A 22,688-nucleotide genomic window follows, 5' to 3' on the forward strand; every position below is an offset into this window, starting at 1 on the left:
AGCCCTAACAATCATGAATATGTATGCCCCTAATGTGGGAGCTGCTAAGTATATCAATCAGTTAATAACCGAACTAAAGACATACTTAGATAATAATACACTAATAGTAGGAGACTTCAACATGGCACTTCTGAAAATGAAAGATCTAAGCACAACATCACTAAAGAAACAAGGGCTTTAAATGATACACTGGACCAGATGGATTCCACAGATATTTATGGAACTTTCCATCCAAACGCAACTGAATTCAAGTGCACATGGAACTTTCTCCAGAATAGACCACATACTGGGTCACAAATCAGGTCTCAACTGATGCCGAAAGATTGGGATTGTCCCCTGCATATTTTCAGACCATAATGCTTTGAAATTAGACCTCAATCACAAGAAGAAATTTGGAAGAAACTCAAACACGTGGAGGTTAAAGATCATCCTCTAAAAGATGAATGGGTCAACCAGGAAATTAGAGAAGAATTTAAAAGATTCATGGAAACTAATGAAAATGAAAATACAACCATTCAAAATCTTTGGGATACAGCGAAAGTAGTCCTGAGAGGGAAACACATTGCAATACAAGCATCCCTCAAAAAATTGGAAAAAACTCAAATACACAAGGTAACCTTGCATCTAAAGGAGCTGGAGAAAAAAACAGCAAATAGATCCTACACCAAGCAGAAGAGACTTAATAAAGACTCGAGCAAAACTCAATGAAATAGAGACCAGAAGAACTGTGGAACAGATAAACAAAACCAGGAGTTGGTTCTTTGAAAGAATTAATAAGATAGATAAACCATTGGCCAGCCTTATTTAAAGAAAAGACTCAAATTAATAAAATCATGAATGAAAAAGGAGAGATCACCACCAACACCAAGGAAATACAAACGATTTTAAAAATATATTATGAGCAGCTATACACCAATAAATTAGGCAATTTAGAAGAAATGGACACATTTCTGGAAAACCACAAACTACCAAAACTGGAACAGGAAGAAATAGAAAACCTGAAAAGGCCGATAACCAGAGAGGAGATTGCAGCCATCATCAAAAACCTCCCAAGACACAAAAGTCCAGGGCCAGATGGCTTCCCAGGGGAGTTCTATCAAAGGTTTAAAGAAGAAACCATACCTAATCTACTAAAGCTGTTCTGAAAGATAGAAAGGGATGGAATACTTCCAAACTTGTTCTATGAGGCCAGCATCACCTTAATTCCAAAACCAGACAAAGACCCCACCAAAAAGGAGAATTACAGACCAATATCCCTGATGAACACAGATGCAAAAATTCTCAACAAGATACTAGCCAATAGGATCCAACAATAGTACATTAAAAAGATTATTCACCATGACCAAGTAGGATTTATCCCAGGGATGCAAGGCTGGTTGAACACTCGTAAAACAATCAATGTGATAGAATGAAACTAGATCATTCTCTCACACGATACACAAAGATAAACTCAAAATGGATGAAAGATCTAAATGTGAGACAAGAATTCATCCAAATCCTAGAGGAGAACACAAGCAACACCGTTTTTGAACGTGGCCACAGCAACTTCTTGCTAGATACATCTATGAAGGCAAGGGAAACAAAAGCAAAAATGAACTATTGGGACTTAAGATAAAAAGCTTCTGTACAGCAATAGAAACAGTCAACAAAACTAAAAGACAACCTTCAGTTTGGGAGAAGATATTTGCAAATGACATATCAGATAAAGGGGCTTGTATCCAAGATCTATAAAGAACTTATTAAACTCAACAGCAAAGAAACAAACAATCCAATCATGAAATGGGCCAAAGACATGAACAGAAATTTCACCACAGAAGACCTACACATGGCCAACAAGCACATGAGAAAATGCTCCGTCCACATCACTGGCCATCAGGGAAATATAAATCAAAACCACAATGAGATACGACCTCACACCAGTGAGAATGGGGAAAATTAACAAGACAGGAAACAACGAATGTTGGAGAGGATGCGGAGAAAGGGGAACCCTCTTGCACTGTTGGTGGGAATGTGAACTGGTACAGGCACTCTGGAAAACTGTGTGGAGGTTCCTCAAAGAGTTAAAAGTAGAGCTACCCTTCGACCCAGCAACTGCACTACTAGGGATTTACCTCAAAGATACTCATGTAGCGAAATGCTGGGATACCTGCATCCCGATGTTTATAGCAGCAATTTCCACAGTAGCCAAACTATGGAAGGAGGCTCAGTGTTCATCGGAAGATGAATGGGTAAAGAAGATGTTGTCTGTGTATACAATGGAATATTACTCAGCCATCAGAAGAGACAAATACCCACCGTTTGCTTCAGCATGGATGGAATTGGAGGGTATTATGCTGAGTGAAGTAAGTCAGTCGGAGAAGGACAAACATTATGTGGTTTCACCCACAGGGAGAATATAGGAAATAGTGAAAGGGAATAAAGGGGAAAGGAGAGAAAATGAGTGGAAAAAATCAGAGAGGGTGACAGAACACGAGAGACTCCTAACACTGGGAAACAAACAAGGGGTAGTGGAAGGGGAGGTTGGTGGGGGGATGGGGTAATTGGGTGATGGGCACTGAGTGGGGCACTTGATGGGATGAGCCCTGGGTGTTCTTCTATATGTTGGCAAATTGAACTCCGATAAAAAAAAATTCCCCAAAAATAGGCTTGTACAAAATACTTAAATTTCATTTTTTCTCTTTACCAAGTAGAAATCTGTGTTGTAACCAATATAAAGTTCATATTCTCAAAAAATTTTTCATACATTCAGAGAAGGATATTTCATTTATGATTTATATTACACTCATTTGTTTCCTGATAGGATGGGCAAATGTTAAGAAAAATAAAATTATGACTCAGTTGTAGTTTTAATAATCATTGTAATAAACTCATAGAAAGATGTGAGATATAGTATGTAGGTCCTCTGTAATTTTAGTTGTGAAAATTTATACACCAAAAGGATACTAAAGAGAATAAAGACTAAAATGATAGTAATAGTGGAATTTCTACTGAACTTTTTGGCTGCCAAGGGAAAAATAGAAATAAGGGAGATTGTAGTTTTCATAGATAAACATGTTTGTCAGGAGAAAATTCACTTTTTTTCTGGCACTAAGTTATATAGGTGAAGTTACCATGTATTTATATAGGTGAAGTGTGTTTGAATGATAATTGTAGTCAGTGTCTTCAACTATGGGTTTCTTCCTTTTTTTTTTTTTTAATTCAACTACAGTTTTAGGGTTTTTTAAAAAATTTATTTATTCATAGAGACACAGAGAGAAGCAGAGACACAGGCAGAGAGAGAGACAGAGACACAGGCAGAGGGAGAAGCAGGCACCATGCAGGAAGCCCGATGCGGGACTCTATCCCGGGTCTCCAGGATCACGCCCTTGGCTGCAGACGGCGCTAAACCGCTGTGCCACCAGGGCTGCCCTCAACTACAGTTTTAAAGAACGAATAAAAATGTTTGACTATTTATATAGCCCTAATTATAGTAAAGATTTGACACTTAATTGTAAATGGTGAAGGCCTTTCTTTTCTAAGAGTTAATATACCTCTAGTGGTTTTTTTTATGTTTTATTTTTATTTTTCTAAATATACCTCAAGTAAATACTTCTGGTACACTAGCTGCTAACAGCTTGGAGCCTAGATAGCTAATGTCATATTCAGACTGCCTCTTTCAATCCCTCTGTAACTTTCTCAAGAACTGGAAAGCAGTTTTTCAGTATTATGGTAGGTGCCAAAGTATAGAACTTGTATGGCCATTGACAAGAGAATAAAATAGATCTTTTTCTTTTTCTTTTTTAAAGATTTTATTTTAGAGACAGAGAGTATATGCATGAGCAAGTGTGAGCTGGGGGAGGGGCAGAAGGAGAGAGGGAGAGAGAGCCTGAGGAGCTGAGCATGGAGCGCCATGTGGGGCTTAATCTTACAACCCGAAGGTCATGGCCTGAGCCAAATTTAAGAGTTGGACACTTAACTGACTGAGCCACCCAAGTGCCCCTCTTTTTTTTTTTTTTTTAAGATTTTGTTTATTTTTGAGAGAGAGTGCGTGCGCACGTGGGCATGTGTGATACCCAAGGGGGAGGGGCAGAGGGTGAGAAGCTCAAGCAGACTTCCTGCTCATTGCAGAGCCCCACACAGCGCTCAACTCCACAACCCATGAGATCATGCCCTGAGACAAAACCAAGAGTCGAATCCTTAATGGATGGAGTCACCCAGGTGCCCCCCCAACATAGGTATTTCTTAATCAACTGTCAACATTTTCTTAGTATGCAATATGGTCTTTTTTTGTGAACTATTTTGTATTTGGATTTTTTAAAAGGGGAGTATGTTTTTGGACTGTTTCTTTTTTTAGTTTCAGAGATTTAGAATCCTAAATGATTTAAGTTATGGATGAAGTTACAGAGGAGAAGATATTAGACTTCTCAAATTTTGCTTCTTAGGTAGAAAAAGCAAAGATTTAATGTCAAACTCCTGTGGATTTCTGGTACAAATTGGGCACTTTATGAACAAATTATAAGTTGAATTTTTATTCTTGTATTAATCTTCTGGTACAGAGAGAAAGACTGACTCAATACTTAGATTAATGTATTTAAAATAACTCTTCTTGAGTCTTTTGTTGTGGATATATTATAATCCCTTGAGGTAAAATCCATAATTATTTTTCCTTTTGCCCAACACTAATGTTACCTTAACCTGAGGAAATTATTCATACACTCTTACTATTTTCTAATGTATAAACTTAGGAACATGGCTGTTTCTCACACCTTCATGGGTCCTATTTGGGCCAGGCAGCTTCACAGTATAAAGTGGATAGGATCTGAGTCCTAGCCAGGCCATTTGCTCATTTTGTCTCTGAGCATGTTATTGGAAGTTTTCTAAGGCTCCATTTGATCCACCGTAAATGGAGATATTCACCTCACAGAGATGTTGTAAAGATAGGAAGATAATGTGTGGGTGTACCTACGAGCAAATTTCCATGATGGCTTATAAAAATGTGTGGAATGTAAGCAAGGGTCCTGTGTTCCCAGCCCTAGGCACTTGGTGCTAGCACTTCCCTATGGTGGAGGCTCACGGGAAATTCAGAGGCAGACCTCGGTGAATCTTGGGAATATTTTAATTGACTGCGTGTTGCCATTTGGCATGAGGGAAATGGACTGTAACATTTTATAAGCCAAGTTCAAAGGAGTAGATGTTTGTCAAAGCTTGGTGTAGGCCGGTCCTTTTTCTACAGTTAGTATCTTTTTCAGTTGAGCCTCAGGTCAGCTGTCTCTGATATTATAACAACTCATATGCCATTGCAAACTAATTTCAGGAAAACCTGAGGAGGAGATTTGATTCTTTTTTCATGAGTCCCATTTGGGCTCTTCTCCTATTTAGACTATTGGCATTTTGTGACCTACAAGTTAGGCTCATAAAGTTCTATCTGGGGCTCTTAATATACACATTCTCATTCAAACCCCTTATATATGTTCTTGTCCTTCCTCTAAATCTTAAATTGCATACACTCTACTTAGCAGACACTAAGGAAGCCCTGAATTTTCTGCAGTCTAGGCATTAAGGTTGAGAAGAAGAAGTGGATGTCTCAGGGCCACTTTGTGGAAAATAATGAGAATATAGTAGAGCATTTTATCTGTAATAAAGACTTTTGGCCAGGAAAAACAAAAGAGCAGAAGACTAGTGGGCAAGAAGCCATGGTTGGAAATGCTTTTCAATTCTCTGCTAGAAAAACTCATCTTTGCTTTGTTTTAATATTCCTCCTACTTTGGCCCTTACTTCAATTATGCCTTTTTTGTGTGTGTGTGTGTGTGTGTGTGTGTGTGTGAAGAAATCAGTTATCTTTCCTCACCTCCAAGTATTCACTCTTGTCCCCTAAATATCAGTTAAGTTTGGAATGGCAAGTGAGCCACCCTTCATGTATCTGTAATGGGTGGAGCAGATGGGAGCCTTTGTGTGTGACAAGATCCAGCCAGATACTTCTCTATCACTTGGCAGTTCAGAGCACTGAGCTCTGAAAGGCTTTCCTATGTTCTCTTGTGATTTATCTTGGACACTTACACTTAGAACATGGGTCTTCACATTAGTCTTTTATTGAAAGAACCATAGTTTATTATTGAAGGATGCCATGTGTCTTTTAGGTACACTTTTAAAATGTTTTTTAAGAAATCACTCTCAGAGGGGAGGAAAAACAATTTCCCTTCTACCCTTCTGAGTTCTCAGCTGGAATTCTATAATAGACAGATTAACATGAGAAAAACTATTGATTAACATATATACCTCATGTACACATGGGAGATACTCAGGGAAAAATGGATAACTTAAAGATGTAGCTTTAGAATTCAGGATTAAATTTCATCTTAATAGGGAAAAAGGAGTGGAGATGTAGGCCTCTGAGGGAAAGTAAGTGGTTTTTAGGAATAATGATTGAGCCCATAGAAGAATAGGTGGGAGATATGAGATTGTGACATGGTCTGTCTGGGTGTGGTGTGGACTTCATGACTGTTCTCTTGTGATGAGAGTCAGTTCTACCCAGTTGATGAAACTCTCAGGGAAGGGACTTATGACAATGGAGTTCCTTTTGGAGGACTTGTCTTCAGGTAGATAAGGGGAGTTCAGAGAAAGTCTCTTCCTGTACTTGCTGTTTTCAAGTGTCTACAGATCAAAGTAGTATACCAAAGGGGCATATTTTGGGGTGGCTTATTCTGGTGATCCTTTACACAGTCTAACTTTTAAAATTGGAATATTTGAAAGCCCTCTTAAAATGAAGCATGTCTAATTTCAGGCTTAATTTCTTAGATATCTATGTAGGGAAAAAACGTGTGTGTGTGTGTGTAATATATGGAAATTTTGTTGTAAATGTTATACTCATCTCTCATCTCTCATCCCTCATCTCTCCCTCTCCCCACAACACAACACAACACAACACAACACATCAAACTTACTCAGTTCTACATACTCCTTAGTTGCAGGCCTCCACAGAGTGGGGGCATTTATAGTGTCCATAAACTCTTATTTTTTTTCCTGTCTAATAACATTTATAGATGGTTTCCTTTTTTGCTCTTGCATGAGTTAGAACTACTTCCTTACTGTTGGTTGAAAATAAGATCTCCATCCATTGTTCAAATTATGTTAGGGTAGCTCCTAGTTGACACAAAAATATATTATATGCTTTAATATGACACCCATGATAAGTCAGTGATAAGAACTTTCATGTAAGGGTGAAAACACATAAATCATTTTCATGCTATAGGAGGTTTCAGTCAGTCCCACAGTACTTTCAACCTCGTTTACAACTTTGTGAGACTTCTGGGGGTCCCTGACACCTCACCTACACTAGTCTACAGAACTCCCCCTCTGATTTCTATTCCGAATGCTTCTTCCTTTTCACAGTCTTGCTTCCTATTTTTGATAGCTTTGGACTAAGGCCATGATAATGGAGGTAGAGCAGTCATCTGACTCTGGGCTGCTCATACCCGGCATGTGCCCTCATCCCGCAGCCTCTGGAACCAGCATGTCCGTGAGGGGGTGCAACTAGAATGTAAATCCAGGTCTCTACCCAAAACTCATGCTCTTTCTTTTTCCTTTTCATAGCAGGGACCCTTTTAAATGTTTTGTTTGTTTTTAACAAAATCTCTTCTTTTGTTCAAAAACGAACGATTGGGCAAGCTGTTCACAGGAAAATAGGAAAGAGGTTATTCTTTGTCCTGGAATTAACGGTACTACCTGTATGTAATTTAGAGCTAAGTATTCATGTACTGAGGGTACATGTTCAGTTCATTTCCTAAAGGAGAACGAGATTGAAATAGTTTGGAAACCACTGCTCTGAGCCACAATGAAAGTGACTCACCTCTACAATGAGAATACTACTTCTCTGCTCTTGGGATTATTCTGTGGATTCAGTATGACCATCTTTGTGAGGGTTTTAGACTATGTTGGTGCAGAGAAAGTGTTCAGTAACAAGAAGCTTCATTACATGTTGTGAGTCTTAATGGTATTTTCAGTGATTTATTTTCATCTCTAGTATAGATACTTGTATTCACTAGTATCAGGAAATGTGTTTTTCATGTGTCAGTCCACTTACTTGGAATAATATTCCATTGATTTTGAACTTCTTCGGTTGCAAAATTGGCATGGCAGTAAACAAGACTTGTCCTCAAGAAAGTAGAAATGCAGAATCGCCTGTTTGTGCGTGTAATGACTTATGTATGCTAAAGAGAGCATTTAAAATTCACACAGTACATACTTTTCAAATCTGGAATAGATTAATTTTCTGGAGCTATTTTGCTAATGTTTAGATATTAAAATAAGTATAGATGACATGGTGTATTGTGCTCTGATTTTGAAAGAGATTCTTTGTCCTATAAATTCTAACATGCCTTCCTATTTTATTCCTGCTGTTTTAGGGAATATCTTGGTAAACAGCTCCAATCTGAGCAACCCCAGACTGCTGCTGCCCGAAGCTGAATGTGTCCTCCAACCTCAGAATCTCCAGCAGTCGTGTTTAACCTGGGACAGAGTACCTGGAATAGGAATCTTAGTAGTTAGGGTCAGGAGCAAATACCTTTTCATTTTACTTGCACTTATCTTCTGTTGTGTCACTTTTCCCAATGCTGATTTTTGTTAAATGTGTTTGCCCATTAAGTTGTATAAAAGTAAGTGCTTTCTGTTGCTAAGGAGAAGATTACTGTCACATATACTGCTTGTAATTTCTGTATTTATTGTTCTCTGAAAATGAGTATAGTTATTAAAGGATTCTCACTTCGAAAAGGTTTTGCTCTTTACTTGTTCCTTACTCAGACTTTAACAACAATCATCTTTTTTTCCCTAGCCAAATTGATAAAATTGTTGCAAAATAGTGAATGGTAAATAAATGTTAAAATTATATGTATCTGTGTCCATCCATCTACCCATCCAGCCAACCAGCCATCTATGCACAATACACATTACAGCAATCCTCTGCTAATATTTAAAGAACTTTAAAATTTTAAATAGATTTTTAACATGATGCTGTGGTCCAAAAGATTTGCCTGTGGAGCTAAGTGAAGAATTTCAGCTTTAGGTTATTTTATTTCATTGATTTCCTGTACTTTCATTCTTGGATTTTAGTACTTCCAGTCTCTTTTCTTTAATATTTTCTGTTTCCAGTATTGCCAGTAGATATTTATTTCTGTCCCCTTCCCTCTTTACTTTGGAACTACAGGCCTTCAGCAGGGCATGCATGGCATACATGTCCCCCTACTCCCAGATCTGAACCTTTTGTCTTTAAATCTCTCTCTGAGTCTCATTTTTTATTCATTTCCATTGTACATTACTGGCAGTTCTCTGAATGCTGAGGTGTTTGGTGAATGTGGGAAGGCTAATAAACTATTTTGGTAGGTTTTTTCTTCCGTAGAAAGACACTCATAGGATCCATCTTCTGTTTCAGCATCGAATATTGTTTTATTTTCAGCAGAGAGATCCTATAGGAAAAGTTAGTTAAGATAATCAATGTTTTTCTTGGTTAGTGAGTTCATGTGAGTGAATAGTTTTTCTTAAAGAGTTGACTTCATATTTGCCAAGAAACCATGTAGTCTGATCAAACCAATTTTTTAACTGAAAGCTTTTTAAATTGCTTAGACCTAGATATTTTACTTCCCAAAACAAGAGACAGAACTTTTTTCAGTGGTAGTTACACAGATTCTGCATTAGCAACAGGATCAGTTTTCATGTTAATGTAATAGTCTGTAAAGCCTATTAGGTTTTCTAAGACATTTAATTTCTGGAAGTTCTGGTAACGAGACATGGCAGTTCTCTGGATTTCATAAGAGTACATTGATTGTTCGATATCATAATTCTGATTTTAGTTCCATTTTGCATGAATTCTAAAGTAGATTCAATGACAGTCATTCTGATAGAAATTGTTAATCCTTTAATTCCCAAGAAATGCTTTTGGACATAGGAAGCAATACTCCCATGTCCTCATATTTTAATTGTTATCCTGTATACTAAAATTATCTCTAGGTACATTTTTCTCCTTCAAATCTTTACATTCAGCTTATAGAACTTATTTCTAAGACTTATAAGAACAATCACTTCTATTTTTTCTCTTCGCTTAATGCTTTTGATTAACATTCAATGATTAAATCTGCCTAAAATTTAATATCACTTGTATGTTCAACTAAACTGCAAATACCTAACAGAGTCGACTTATAAATCTGACATACAAATAGTAGTTAATGCTTATAAATCTAATCAGGCGATAATTTAGTAGAACAAATTTTGTTAAGCATTTTTGAACATCTTTAAAAATAGCCAAAACAAAGAGCACAGTGATTATAACATTTGTTAATCCACCTAACTAAACACGATTTACGCAATGTCTTTAATTACAGGATTGAATAATTTCATAATTTTCTCTGTAATTATGTATTTTTAAAAATCCTTTTGTGTCTCATTGGCTATCAGTCTGTTTTCAATTTGTGAAAAATAATTTCACAAAGAGTTGAAATGTATTAGAAAAAAGTTGGTATAGAATTCAAGTATTACTAGATTTCTTGTTGAGGGAACAATAGGTTCTACAGGGTTTGACAGGAATCCCAACTAAATAAATGAATTTCTGAATTAACATCCATTAATCGTTTATAATAAAATTAACCTGAGTAGGTATGTACAGTAATTTTACAAAAAAAAAAAAGACCTGATTTTCGGATATTGTGAGGTGTACATAGACATTTACATTAAAGGAAGAATGAAATAATATCTTGTTCTTTTTTGGAAAACTCCTTTCGGAGATCTTCTTGACCCTCATATTTTAAAAATTGGGAAAGGCCTTCCCACTGGCAGGTGAAGCTCGGTGCCACATATTACACCAGGTGAGTCACAGATATCAGATTAATAGAATATACAATTTAAAAAAATCTCCTTCATATTTAGCCACAGCAGACCTAGCGGGGGTTAATTTTCATATAATTAAAATTTAAATAATTTTGTAACCTGTAGCTGTTAAATCTTGGAAAGCTCAGAGCCAACTTTTGATGCTTTTGATTTATAGTTACTTAAAAGTTTCTCTGTTCTCATTCTTTGCCTTTGAAAATAGAGAATGTTTGAGACTAAATTTTGAAACCACTCAATGTTAGTAGGTGTCAAAGTTATTTTCCAAATCTGAACCTTATGATGAAATCACCTTTTAGTTTCAAATTTCTCTCTTCTTTTGCTGTACAAAATGTTCTGTTCTGGTTAAGAGATGTGGCTCCTTTAACTTTCTGAACAAGGTCCCAGTGGAAAAGTCAGAAAGACAAATGATGTTATGTTACTTCATTTATGCAAATGTGACACTGAGTTCACATTCTCTTTTATTTTTTATTTTATTTTTTTAAAGATTTTATTTATTTATTCATGAGAGACAGAGAGAGGCAGAGACACAGGCAGAGGGAGAAGCAGCCTCCCTGCAGAGAGCCTGATGTGGGACTCGATCCCAAGACTCCAGGACGACCACCTGAGCCAAAGGCAGACGCTCAATGACTGAGCCACCCAGGCACCCTCTCTTTCAGTTTTTAAAAGGGACGTTGACTACTCTTCCAAAACCAGAATAAAAGTGGAATAACCACTTTTATGATTGAGTAATACTGGTTCTAGATGCTTTACCTTCCAGTAACCATCTAGGTCATTGTCTTTTTTTCCCCTCCCAAAGAAACAAAGTATCAGAGAGCTTGGTTGAAAGAACCAATGTACAAAGATTGCTGAATATAACAGGTAAAAAGAAAATATTTGTAAAAGTAACACAAAGGTTGAGGGGGCAGAAATGAATTACGCTCTTCTAAGGTTCTTACATTATGCATGAGGTGGTGTAACAATTTAGACTATGATGAATTAAGGATGCATATATAATTCCTTAGAACAACCGCTGAAACAATAAGCTAAGAGGTATAGCTGAGGAGCCATTAGTGAAGATAAAATGAACTGCTCAAAATACTCGATTAACCTGAAAGATGTCAGGAGAGGAGGAATAATGAGGGGACACAGAAAGCAAGTAGCAATAAAATGGATTTAACCCAACAATAACTACATTCATGAAAGGGGTCTGGGACTCCTGCCATTCTATGTATGTCCAAAATTTTAACTGTTCAGGGCTACCATACCTAGGAAGCCCATTGCTTCCAGTTCCCAAGATTTGGGAAGAGAATGTATTCTGAGGTGCTGAGTGGTTGGTTGTTATCACCTCCTCTCATCTACCCTTTTATAGGCTGTTAGTGGAGTAGAAAAGCAGACACTGAAGTTAGTTACCAATTGTCCAGTTTCTGGAATTTTAATGATAGTGTTGGCTATGATCTCTTTTGTTGTTTCTGTCTTGGTGGGTTTATCCTTTTGATTTTTTTTTGTTATTATTTATTCCTTTTTTTAATCCTTTGTAGCCTTTGGTGTGGGGTTGGGAAGAAGAGATAAATGTGTGTGTTTAAAACATTCACTATAATTAACCTAAAGTCTCCAAAGTGGCATTTTAAATCAAAGTTGACATGTAAATTCATTTGAGAATAGGTTGAGATTAAATTTGGGAGTGAGAGGGCAGATGTACCAAACTGTATGGACTCAGAGCGGGAGGGATTTTAGAGCCTGTTCTAACAATGTTTACCATCTGAAGTGAGAAAATTTATATTAGTGTAAAGGATTGGAAAAGATTGTAATCATTACATGGGATTATTTTAGCTGGCATCATAGATGGATATCTTGCCTTTCTTGATTAATACCGGTGACAGGCAACCTGCTTTAGAGTGTTTCCTCCCTCTGAGTCAGTATCAGTTTGTAGTAATTTTCAACATTGAGCCAAGTATTTGGAATAACAGAACAAGTCTGATCCTTCAGGTTCAACTTTCTTATAAAAATGTTCATTCTAAAATGATAACTGTCATTTAAAACATTTCTGTTTGAACGCATTTTAGATCACATTTTGACATAGAAAGTTGAAACAAACAGGTGTCACGTCACTCTCCTCCCAGACAGCCTAGACATTAGGAGGAACTATCTGGAGAAGATTGCATTTGCATTGCATTCTGGAGATTGTAGAAGTGAAGTTTTGAGTTGGTTTGTTGGTTGCCACAAAACCACTCTAAAACAAGGTATTTGCAAGTGTTAGAGGTAGCCCTCTGAGAGCCTGTCCATGCCATGCTCTTGGCCACCACAGAAGGAGGGGTCTGGATGGGTTTTGTGCAGGAGTGTTGCCTTGGTGGCACTCTGGGACCCTCAGTACCAGCACAGCTGACTGAACCCCCAGGCAGCAAGTAGGGAGTTGGTGGTGGGGGAGGCCTAGTGTATGGGGTCTACGAGGACTGTCACGGCTGACCCAGACCTCTCTCTTGAGATGATGGAACATAGGATGGATAGAAGTAACAGGCAGTGAGATGATACAGATGGAAGAGTTTCCTAGCAAGAGAAGAGTGGACAGGTGAGTGGGGTGACAGCTGGGTGGGAGCAGCAGGGAGGCAGGTGGCCACTCGTCAACCTGGTTACACTGTTGCAATGACTTCCAACTTTGTGCCCCCAGGAGATGTCTCTCACCCCCATCCAGCAAAGGACCCAGGCCTTGGAGTGGGCACTCCATATTCCTGTTGCCTCCCAGAGGTGGCCCAGCTCTATGGTAACCCCTCTGTGAGGACTGTGGAGTTGGAATGCATGCAGAAATAGCCAATTAGTCTTGGCAGTGTAACAGGCTCAGGTACTGATTTATTTGACAGAATACTATTCATTATTTTGATGTAATTTCACAAATACAGAACAGTAGCAAGAATAGTACAAAGAACTCATGTCTAGTGCAAATTCTCATGCTGGCTTGATTATTGATATTTTAAAATACACTGTAAAATCTGATACTGGCAGGTGAATGATGCTTTCCTCACCTCAGACACTTTTTAGGTTCTTTAAATTCCTCCCAGTGTGTTTCTCTAGATGAGATTTAAATCTCTTCTTCAGGTTTCAGAAGAGTCCATTGAGATTTTCATAATTTATTTTCATCTACATATTAATTTGGGAAGGCTTCTATAGCACTAGCTTTTCCTATCCAAAAAAATTGATTCTCTCCATTTAGTCAGTGTGTCTAAAGTTAATGTAGCTTCAACACATAGATCCTACAAATACTATTAAAGTTATTTTCACCTATTTTTTTATTTAGTTTTTGTGAAAAGGGTTTTTCTTCCATTATTTTTTTCTAACCACTATTGCTGGTATATAGGGACATTATTTATAAACGTAAATCATTATCCTGTATTTAGTCACTTCACCTTATCATTATGAACTTTAATAATCTTTCAGTCCTATATTTTTTCTGGGTATAATAGCATGTAATGACAATACTATCCTTTCCAGTAGCTTGCAGGCCCTTTCTGTTCCACATCTGTAATAGGGAGATCAAAGTTAAAAATAAGGTCTGCCTCATACTATCAATTTGATACTATCAAACTTCTTCAGGCTTTAGCTTTGTTACGTGAAAAATAGAAAAATGGTAGTATCTGCTTCGTGGAGTTACAAGGGTTAAAGGAGAGAGTGAGTGAACCTGTATATACTAAGCACTTAAAATGCTCCTTATTAGTTATTGTGTTGGTCTGAACTCACAGGACAGTATTGCTCAATAGGGTGTTTGTGGCAGTTCTGAATTTTTAAGGTGATGCCTCCAGTGTTTCTATCTGATGAAATACTCATTTATGGCCTGAGAGGATTACCATGTTCAAAAGAGACACATGTGCTCCTGGCTGGCTCCAGGATTTCCCCAACCAGTGGTAGATGTTATTTTGTCAATGACCTCATGTCAGCTATTTAAATCATCCCATTGAAATTTGTATTTGATCTATAGATGTGATCTCCTAAGGTCGCTCTCAAATTAATCAGTGGCTTTCTCAAAGTCAAAATGTCTTTATAGTTCAGGAATAAGTCCCTTTTAGTCCTGGCAAATCATTTTTCTTTTCTTTTCTTTTCTTTTCTTTTCTTTTCTTTTCTTTTCTTTTCTTTTCTTTTCTTTTCTTTTCTTTTCTTTCTTTTCTTTTCTTTTCTTTTCTTTTCTTTCTTTTCTTTTTTCTTTTCTTTTTTCTTTTCTTCCTTCTTTCTTTCTTTTCTTTCTTTCTTCTTTCTTTCTTTCTTTCTTTCTTTCTTTCTTTCTTTCTTTCTTTCTTTCTTTCTTTCTTTTCTTTCCTTCCTTCCTTCCTCCCTCCCTCCCTCCCTCCCTCCCTTTCTTTCTTATCTATTTATTTATTTATTGTGACTTTATTTTTATTTATTTTTTTATTGGAGTTCAATTTGCCAACATTTAGCATAACACCGAGTGCTCATCCCACCAAGTGCCCCCCTCAGTGCCCATCACCCAGTCACCCAAACCTTCTGCCCACCTCACCTTCCACTACCCCTTGTTCATTTCCCAGAGTTAGGTGTCTCTCATGTTTTGTCACCCTCATTGATATTTTCACTCATTTTCTCTCCTTTTCCTTTATTCCCTTTCACTAATTTTTATATTCCCCAAATGAATGAGACCATATAATGTTTGTCCTTTTCAATTGACTTAATTCACTCAGCATAATACCCTCCAGGTCTATCCATGTTGAAGCAAATGGTGGGTATTTGTCATTTCTAATGGCTGAGTAATAGTCCATTGTATACATAAACCACATCTTCTTTATCCATTCATCTTTCGATGGGCACCGAGGCTCCTTCCACAGTTTGGCTATTGTGGACATTGCTGCTAGAAACATCGGGGTACAGGTGTCCTGCCGTTTCACTGCATCTATATATTTGGGGTAAATTCCCAGCAGTGCAATTGCTGAGTCATAGGGCAGATCTATTTTTAACTCTTTGAGGAACCTCCACACAGTTTTCTAGAGTGGCTGCACCAGTTCACATTCCCACCAACAGTGCAAGAGGGTTCCCCTTTCTCCACACCCTCTCCAACATTTGTGGTTTCCTGCCTTGTTAATTTTCCCCATTCTCACTGGTGTGAGGTGGTATCTCATTGTGGTTTTGATTTGTATTTCCCTGATGGCAAGTGATGCAGAGCATTTTCTCATATGCATGTTGGCCATGTCTCCGTCTTCCTCTGAGAGATTTCTGTTCATGTCTTTTGCCCATTTCATGATTGGATTGTTTGTTTCTTTGCTGTTGAGTTTAATAAGTTCTTTATAGATCTTGGAAACTAGCCCTTTATCTGATAGGTCATTTGCAAATATCTTCTCCCATTCTGTAGGTTGTCTTTGAGTTTTGTTGACTGTATCCTTTGCTGTGCAAAAGCTTCTTATCTTGATGAAGTCCCAATAGTTCATTTTTGCTTTTGTTTCTTTTGCCTTCATGGATGTATCTTGTAAGAAGTTACTGTGGCCGAGTTCAAAAAGGGTGTTGCCTGTGTTCTCCTCTAGGAATTTGATGGAATCTTGTCTCACATTTAGATCTTTCATCCATTTTGAGTTTATCTTTGTTTTGTTTTTTTTTTTAAAGATTTTTTTTATTTCTTTATTCATGAGAATACACAGAGGAGAGAGAGAGAGGCAGAGACACAGGCAGAGGGAGAAGCAGGCTCCATGCAGGGAGCCTGATGTGGGACTCGATCCCGGGTCTCCAGGTTCACGCCCTGGGCTGTAGGCAGTGCTAAACTGCTGAGCCACCAGAGCTGCCCTTGAGTTTGTCTTTGTGTATGGTGTAAGGGAATAGGCTAGTTTCATTCGTCTGCATGTGGCTGTACAATTTTCCCAGCACTATTTATTGAAGAGCCTGTCTTTTTTCCAGTGGATGTTTTTTCCTGCTTTGTCAAATCTTAGTTGACCACAAAGTTGAGGGGCCACTTCTGGAATCTCTATTCTGTTCCATTGATCTGTGTGTCTGTTTTTGTGCCACTACCACACCATCTTGATGACTACAGCTTTGTAGTACAACTTGAAATCTGGCATTGTGATGCCCCCAGCTATGGTTTTCTTTTTCAATATTTCCCTGGCTATTTGGGTCTTTTCTGATTCTACACAAATCTTAAGATGATTTGCTCCAGCTCTCTGAAGAAAGTCCATGGTATTTTGATAGGGATTGCATTAAACGTGTAAATTGCCCTGGGTAGCACTGACATTTTCACAATATTAATTCTTCTAATCCATGAGCATGAAATATTTTTCCATCTCTTTGTGTCTTCCTCAATTTCTTTCAGAAGTGTTCTGTAGTTTTTAGGGTATAGGTCCTTTACCTCTTTGATTAAGTTTATTCCTAGGTATCTTATGCTTTTGGGTGCAATTGTAGATGGGATTGACTCCTTAATTTCTCTTTCTTCAGTTTCATTGTTAGTGTATAGAAATGCCACTGACTTCTGGGCATTGATTTTGTATCCTGCCACACTGCCAAATTGCTGCATGAGTTCTAGCAATCTTGGGGTGGAGTCTCTTGGGTTTCTATGTAGAGTATCATGTCATCTGCAAAGAGGGAGAGTTTGACTTCTTCTTTGCCAATTTGAATACCTTTTATGTCTTTTTGTTGTCTGATTGCTGAGGCTAGGAGTCTAGTATTATGTTGACTAACAGTGGTGAGAGTGGACATCCCTGTCTTGTTCCTGATTTTAGAGAAAGGCTCCCAGTGTTTTCCCATTGAGAATGATATTTGCTGTGGGCTTTTTGTAGATGGCTTTTAAGATGCTGAGGAATGTTCCCTCTATCCCTGCACTCTGAAGAGTTTTGATCAGGAATGGATGGTGTATTTTGTCAAATGCTTTCTCTGCGTCTATTGAGAGGATCATATGGTTCTTGTTTTTTCTCTTGCTGATATGATCAATCACATTGATTGCTTTATGAGTGTTGAACCAGCCTTGCATTGTGGAGATAAATCCCACTTGGTCATGATGAATAATCTTCTTAATGTATTGTTGGATCCTATTGGCTAGTATTTTGTTGAGAATTTTTGCATCCATGTTCATCTGGGATATTGCTCTAGAATTCTCCTTTTTGGTGGGGTCTTTGTCTGGTTTTGGAATTAAGGTGATGGTGGCCTCATAGAATGAGTTTGGAAGTACTCCATCTCTTTCTATCTTTCCCAACAGCTTTAGTAGAATAGGTATGGTTTCTTCTTTAAATGTTTGATAGAATTCCCCTGGGAAGCCATCTGGCCATGGACTTTTGTGTTTGGAGGTTTTTAATGACTGCTTCAATTTCCTCCCTGGTTATCGGCCTGTTCAGGTTTTCTATTTCTTCCTGTTTCAGTTTTGGTGGTTTGTGGTTTTCTAGAAATGCATCCATTTCTTCTAAATTGCCTAATTTATTGGTGTATAGCTGCTCATAGTAAGTTTTGAAAATCGTTTGTATTTCCTTGGTGTTGGTAGTGATCTCTCCTTTCTCATTCATGATTTTATTTTATTTTTTTAAATCAACAATATTTTATTTATTTAATAATAAATTTATTTTGTATTGGTGTTCAATTTGACAACATACAGAATAACACCCAGTGCTTATCCCGTCAAGTGCCCCCCTCAGTGCTCGTCACCCATTCACCCCCCGCCCTCCTCCCCTTCCACCACCCCTAGTTCATTTCCCAGAGTTAGGAGTCTTTATATTCTGTCTCTCTTTCTGATATTTCCTACCCATTTCTTCTCCCTTCCCTTCTATTCCCTTTCACTATTATTTATATTCCCCAAATGAATGAGACCATATAATGTTTGTCCTTCTCTGATTGACTTATTTCACTCAGCATAATACCCTCCAGTTCCATCCACATTGAAGCAAATGGTGGGTATTTGTCATTTCTAATGGCTGAGTAATATTCCATTGTATACATAGACCACATCTTCTTTATCCATTCATCTTTCGATGGACACCGAGGCTCCTTCCACAGTTTGGCTATTGTGGCCATTGCTGCTAGAAACATCGGGGTGCAGGTGTCCCGGCGTTTCATTGCGTCTGCATCTTTGGGGTAAATCTCCAACAGTGCAATGGCTGGGTTGTAGGGCAGATCTATTTTTAACTCTTGGAGGAACCTCCACACAGTTTTCCAGAGTGGCTGCACCTTTTCACATTCCCATCAACAGTGTAAGAGGGTTCCCTTTTCTCCGCAGCCTCATTCATGATTTTATTAATTTGAGTCCTTTCACTTTTGTTTTTAATAAGGCTGGCTAATGGTTTTTCTATCTTATTAATTCTTTCAAAGAACCAACTCCTGGTTTTGTTCATCTGTTTCACAGTTCTTCTGGTCTCTATTTCATTGACTTCTGCTCAAGTCTTTATTAAGTCTCTTCTTCTGCTTGGTGTAGGATCTATTTGCTGTTTTTTTCTCCATCTCCTTTAGGTGCAAGGTTACCTTGTGTATTTGAGTTTTTCCAATTTTTTGAGGGATGCTTGTATTGCAATGCATTTCCCTCTCTGGATTACTTTCACTGTATCCCAAAGATTTTGAACGGTTGTATTTTCATTCTCATTAGTTTCCATGAATCTTTTTAATTCTTCTCTAATTTCCTGGTTGACCCTTTCATCTTTTAGCAGGATGGTCCTTAACCTCCATGTGTTTGAAATCCTTCAAAACTTCTTCTTGTGGTTTAGTTCTAGTTTCAAAGCATTATGGTCTGAAAATATGCAGGGGATGATCCCAATCTTCTGGTATCAGTTAAGACCTGATTTGTGACCCAGTATGTGGTCTATTCTGGAGAAAGTTCCATGTGCACTTAAGAAGAATGTGTATTCAGTTGCATTTGGATGTAAAGTTCTGTAAATATCTGTAAAATCCATCTGGTCCAGTGTATCATTTAAAGCTCTTGTTTCTTTGGAGATATTGTGCTTAGAAGATCTATCAATTATAGAAATCACCATGTTGAAGTCTTCCAGTATAAGTTTATTATTATCTATGTATGTCTTAACTTTGGTTATTAATTGATTGATATACTTGGCAGCTCCCACAGTCAGGGCATAAATATTCATGATTGTTAGGTCTTCTTGTTGGATAGACCCTTTAAGTATGATATAGTGTCCCTCTTCATCTCTTACTGTAGTCTTTGAGATAAACTTTAATTTATCTGAGATAAGGATGGCTACCTCAGCTTTCTTTTGAGGACCATTTGAATGGCAAATGGTTCTCCAAGCTTTTATTTTCAGGCTGTAGGTGTCCTTACATCTAAAATGAGTCTCTTGTTCGTTTCACAGAGTTAGGAGTCTTTATGTTCTGTGTCCCTTTCTGATATTTCCTACCCATTTCTTCTCCCTTCCCTTCTATTCCCTTTCACTATTATTTATATTCCCCAAATGAATGAGAACATATAATGTTTGTCCTTCTCCAATTGACTCATTTCACTCAGCATAATACCCTCCAGTTCCATCCATGTTGAAGCAAATGGTGGTACTGAGGGCTCACTTGACAGGATGAGCACTGGGTGTTATTCTGTATGTTGGCAAATTGAACACCAATAAAAAATAAATTTAGTATTAAAAAAATAAAATAAAATGAGTCTCTTGTAGACAGCAAATAAATGGGTCTTGCTTGTTTATCCAGTCTGAAACCCTGCACCTTTTTATGGTGTCATTAAGCCCATTCACATTCAGAGTTACTATTGAAAGATATGAATTTAGTATCATCACGATACCTATTCAGTCCCTGTTCTTGTAGATTGTTCCCTTGGATTTCCTCTTTCTTTTACAGAGTCCTCCTTAATATTTCTTGGAGAGCTGGTTTGGTGGTCACATATTCTTTAGTTTCTGCCTTTCTTGGAAGCTCTTTATCTCTCCTTCTATTCTGAATGAGGGCTTGCTGGATTGAGTATTCTTGGCTGCATCTTCTTCTCATTTAGGACCCTGAATATATCCTGCTAGCCCATTCTGTCCTGCCAGGTCTCTTTGGAGAGTTCTGCTGTTAACCTAATACTTCTTCCCATAAAGGTTAGGGATCTCTTGTCTCTTGCTGCTTTAAGGATCTTCTCTTTATCTTTGGAATTTGCAAGTTTCACTATTAAATGTCCAGGTGTTGAATGGTTTTTTATTGATTATAGGGGAGGATGTCTCTATCTCTTGGATCTGAATGCCTGTTTCCCTTCCCAAGTTAGAAAAGTTCTCAGCTATGATTTGTTCAAATACACTTTATGGTCCTCTGTCCCTTTTGGCACCCTCTGGAACCCCAATTAAATGTAGATTTTTCCTTCTGAGACTGTCATTTATTTCCCTTAACCTGTTCTCATGATCTTTTAATTTTTTTTCTTTTTTTTTCCTCAGCTTCCTTCCTTGCCATCAAGTTGTCTTCTATGTCACTCACTCGTTCTTCTACCTCGTTAATCCTAGTGCTTAGGAACTCCAGTTTGGATTGCATCTCATTTAATTGATTTTTAATTTCGGCCTGTTTAGATCTAAATTCTGCAGTCATGAAGTCTCTTGAATCCTTTATGCTTTTTTCTAGAGCCACCAGTAGGTTTATAATTGTGCTTCTGAATTGGCTTTCTGACATTGAATTGTAATCCAAATTTTGTAACTCTGTGGGAGAGAGTACTGTTTCTGATTCTTTCTTTTGTGGTAAGTTTTTCCTTCTATTCATTTTGCTCAGTGCAGAGTGGCCAAAAACAAGTTGTACTGGAAAAAGGAGAAAAAGAGAGAAGGAAAAAAAGGGGTGGGCTTGGAAACAAACAGAAAAGAAAAAACAAGGGACAGGATACTCTGATTGTATATCCTGTAAACCCCTCAACTTCCCTTGGAACTTTCCAGCGCTGGTTGATCAGTAATTTTCTCTTCCCTTGTCCTTCCAGCTGGTCTTCTGGGGGAGGGGCCTGCGGTGCTGATTCTCAGGTATTTGCACCTAGGGGAGCTGCCCAGCCCCCTGCCAGGTGCACGGTTCAGTGGGAGCTGTTTATCCTGTGAGGGCCCTGCTCAGGCTCAGGCACAGGGTGACACCAGGAGGAACAACACCACTGGCAGCGGCCAGTCTCCAGCTCTGGAGTCAGCTCCCGCAGTAACTACCGCAGCTCCCAGTCCACAGGGGCCTGGATGCACCAGGGGCGGGGGGCCCTGATCTGCACAGCTCGGGCCACCCGGCAACCGTGCTGCCCTGTGTCCTCCCAGCCTCTCTGCCTGTCCCGGGGGGAGCGCTGGATCCTGCGCTGTGTCCCCCGGCGCCCTGGGCTCCAGGGCCTGTGCCGCTGGAATCCCGCTCCCGGAGCCGCGCAGCCCCCTCCGTGCTGAGCCTCCGCCGGAGCCCCTCCGAGCTGCTCCTGGGTCCAGCCATGTGTGCGCACCAGCCGTTTAGGGAGCTCGCCCCGGGGCGCAGGTGTCTGTTAGTGCCCCTGGAGCCCGAGGGCATCCCCGCCCTCCTGGGATCCTGCCCGAGCTCCCTGCGAGCGCCTTTTCGCCCAGGAAGGTTGGTGAAGCCCCTGCTTTTCCAGGTGGGGCTTTCCTGTCCTGGGGGCACTTGACACTGCCTTAGCCCGGCTCCTCGTGGGGCCCCTCCTCCTTGGATGTTTTTTATTTCTTTATTTTTCTTCCCGTCTTCCTACCTTGATAGAAGTGGAACTCTTCTCACTGTAGCATTCCAGCTGTTATCTCTTTAAATCTTGGGCCGAATTTGTAGGTTTTCAGGATGATTTGAAAGTTATCTAGGTAAGTTAGTGGGGACAGGTGACTTGGGGACCCTACTCTTCCACCATCTTGCCCCGCCTTCAAATTATTCTTTTAATATACAAGTAAATGCTCTTCATATTTTCAAATCCTTCATCTGTTATTTGGTTTATTAACAATTCCTCTTGGCTTTGGGCCCACTTGAGCATTTCATAA

The 22,688-nt window shown here is 38.7% G+C and overlaps 1 protein-coding gene across 6 annotated transcripts in view; it reads left to right on the top strand.

Annotated features, from left to right (window-relative positions):
• Positions 1 to 8,745, top strand: part of ATP6V1H (ATPase H+ transporting V1 subunit H) — a 168,069-nt gene extending 159,324 nt beyond the window's left edge. For all 6 annotated transcript variants that reach the window (XR_013367417.1, XM_077876932.1, XM_077876933.1 and 3 more), the window contains one exon: positions 8,382 to 8,745. Coding sequence is in view for 5 of the 6 variants with exons in the window: in XM_077876932.1 (XP_077733058.1) it covers positions 8,382 to 8,442 (61 nt within the window). In the remaining variant the exon portion in view is untranslated. The remainder of the gene's footprint in view (positions 1 to 8,381) is intronic.
• Positions 8,746 to 22,688: the final 13,943 nt, after the last annotated feature.

The sequence above is a fragment of the Canis aureus genome, chromosome 28 (assembly GCF_053574225.1).
Source record: "Canis aureus isolate CA01 chromosome 28, VMU_Caureus_v.1.0, whole genome shotgun sequence".
Lineage (NCBI taxonomy): Eukaryota > Metazoa > Chordata > Mammalia > Carnivora > Canidae > Canis > Canis aureus.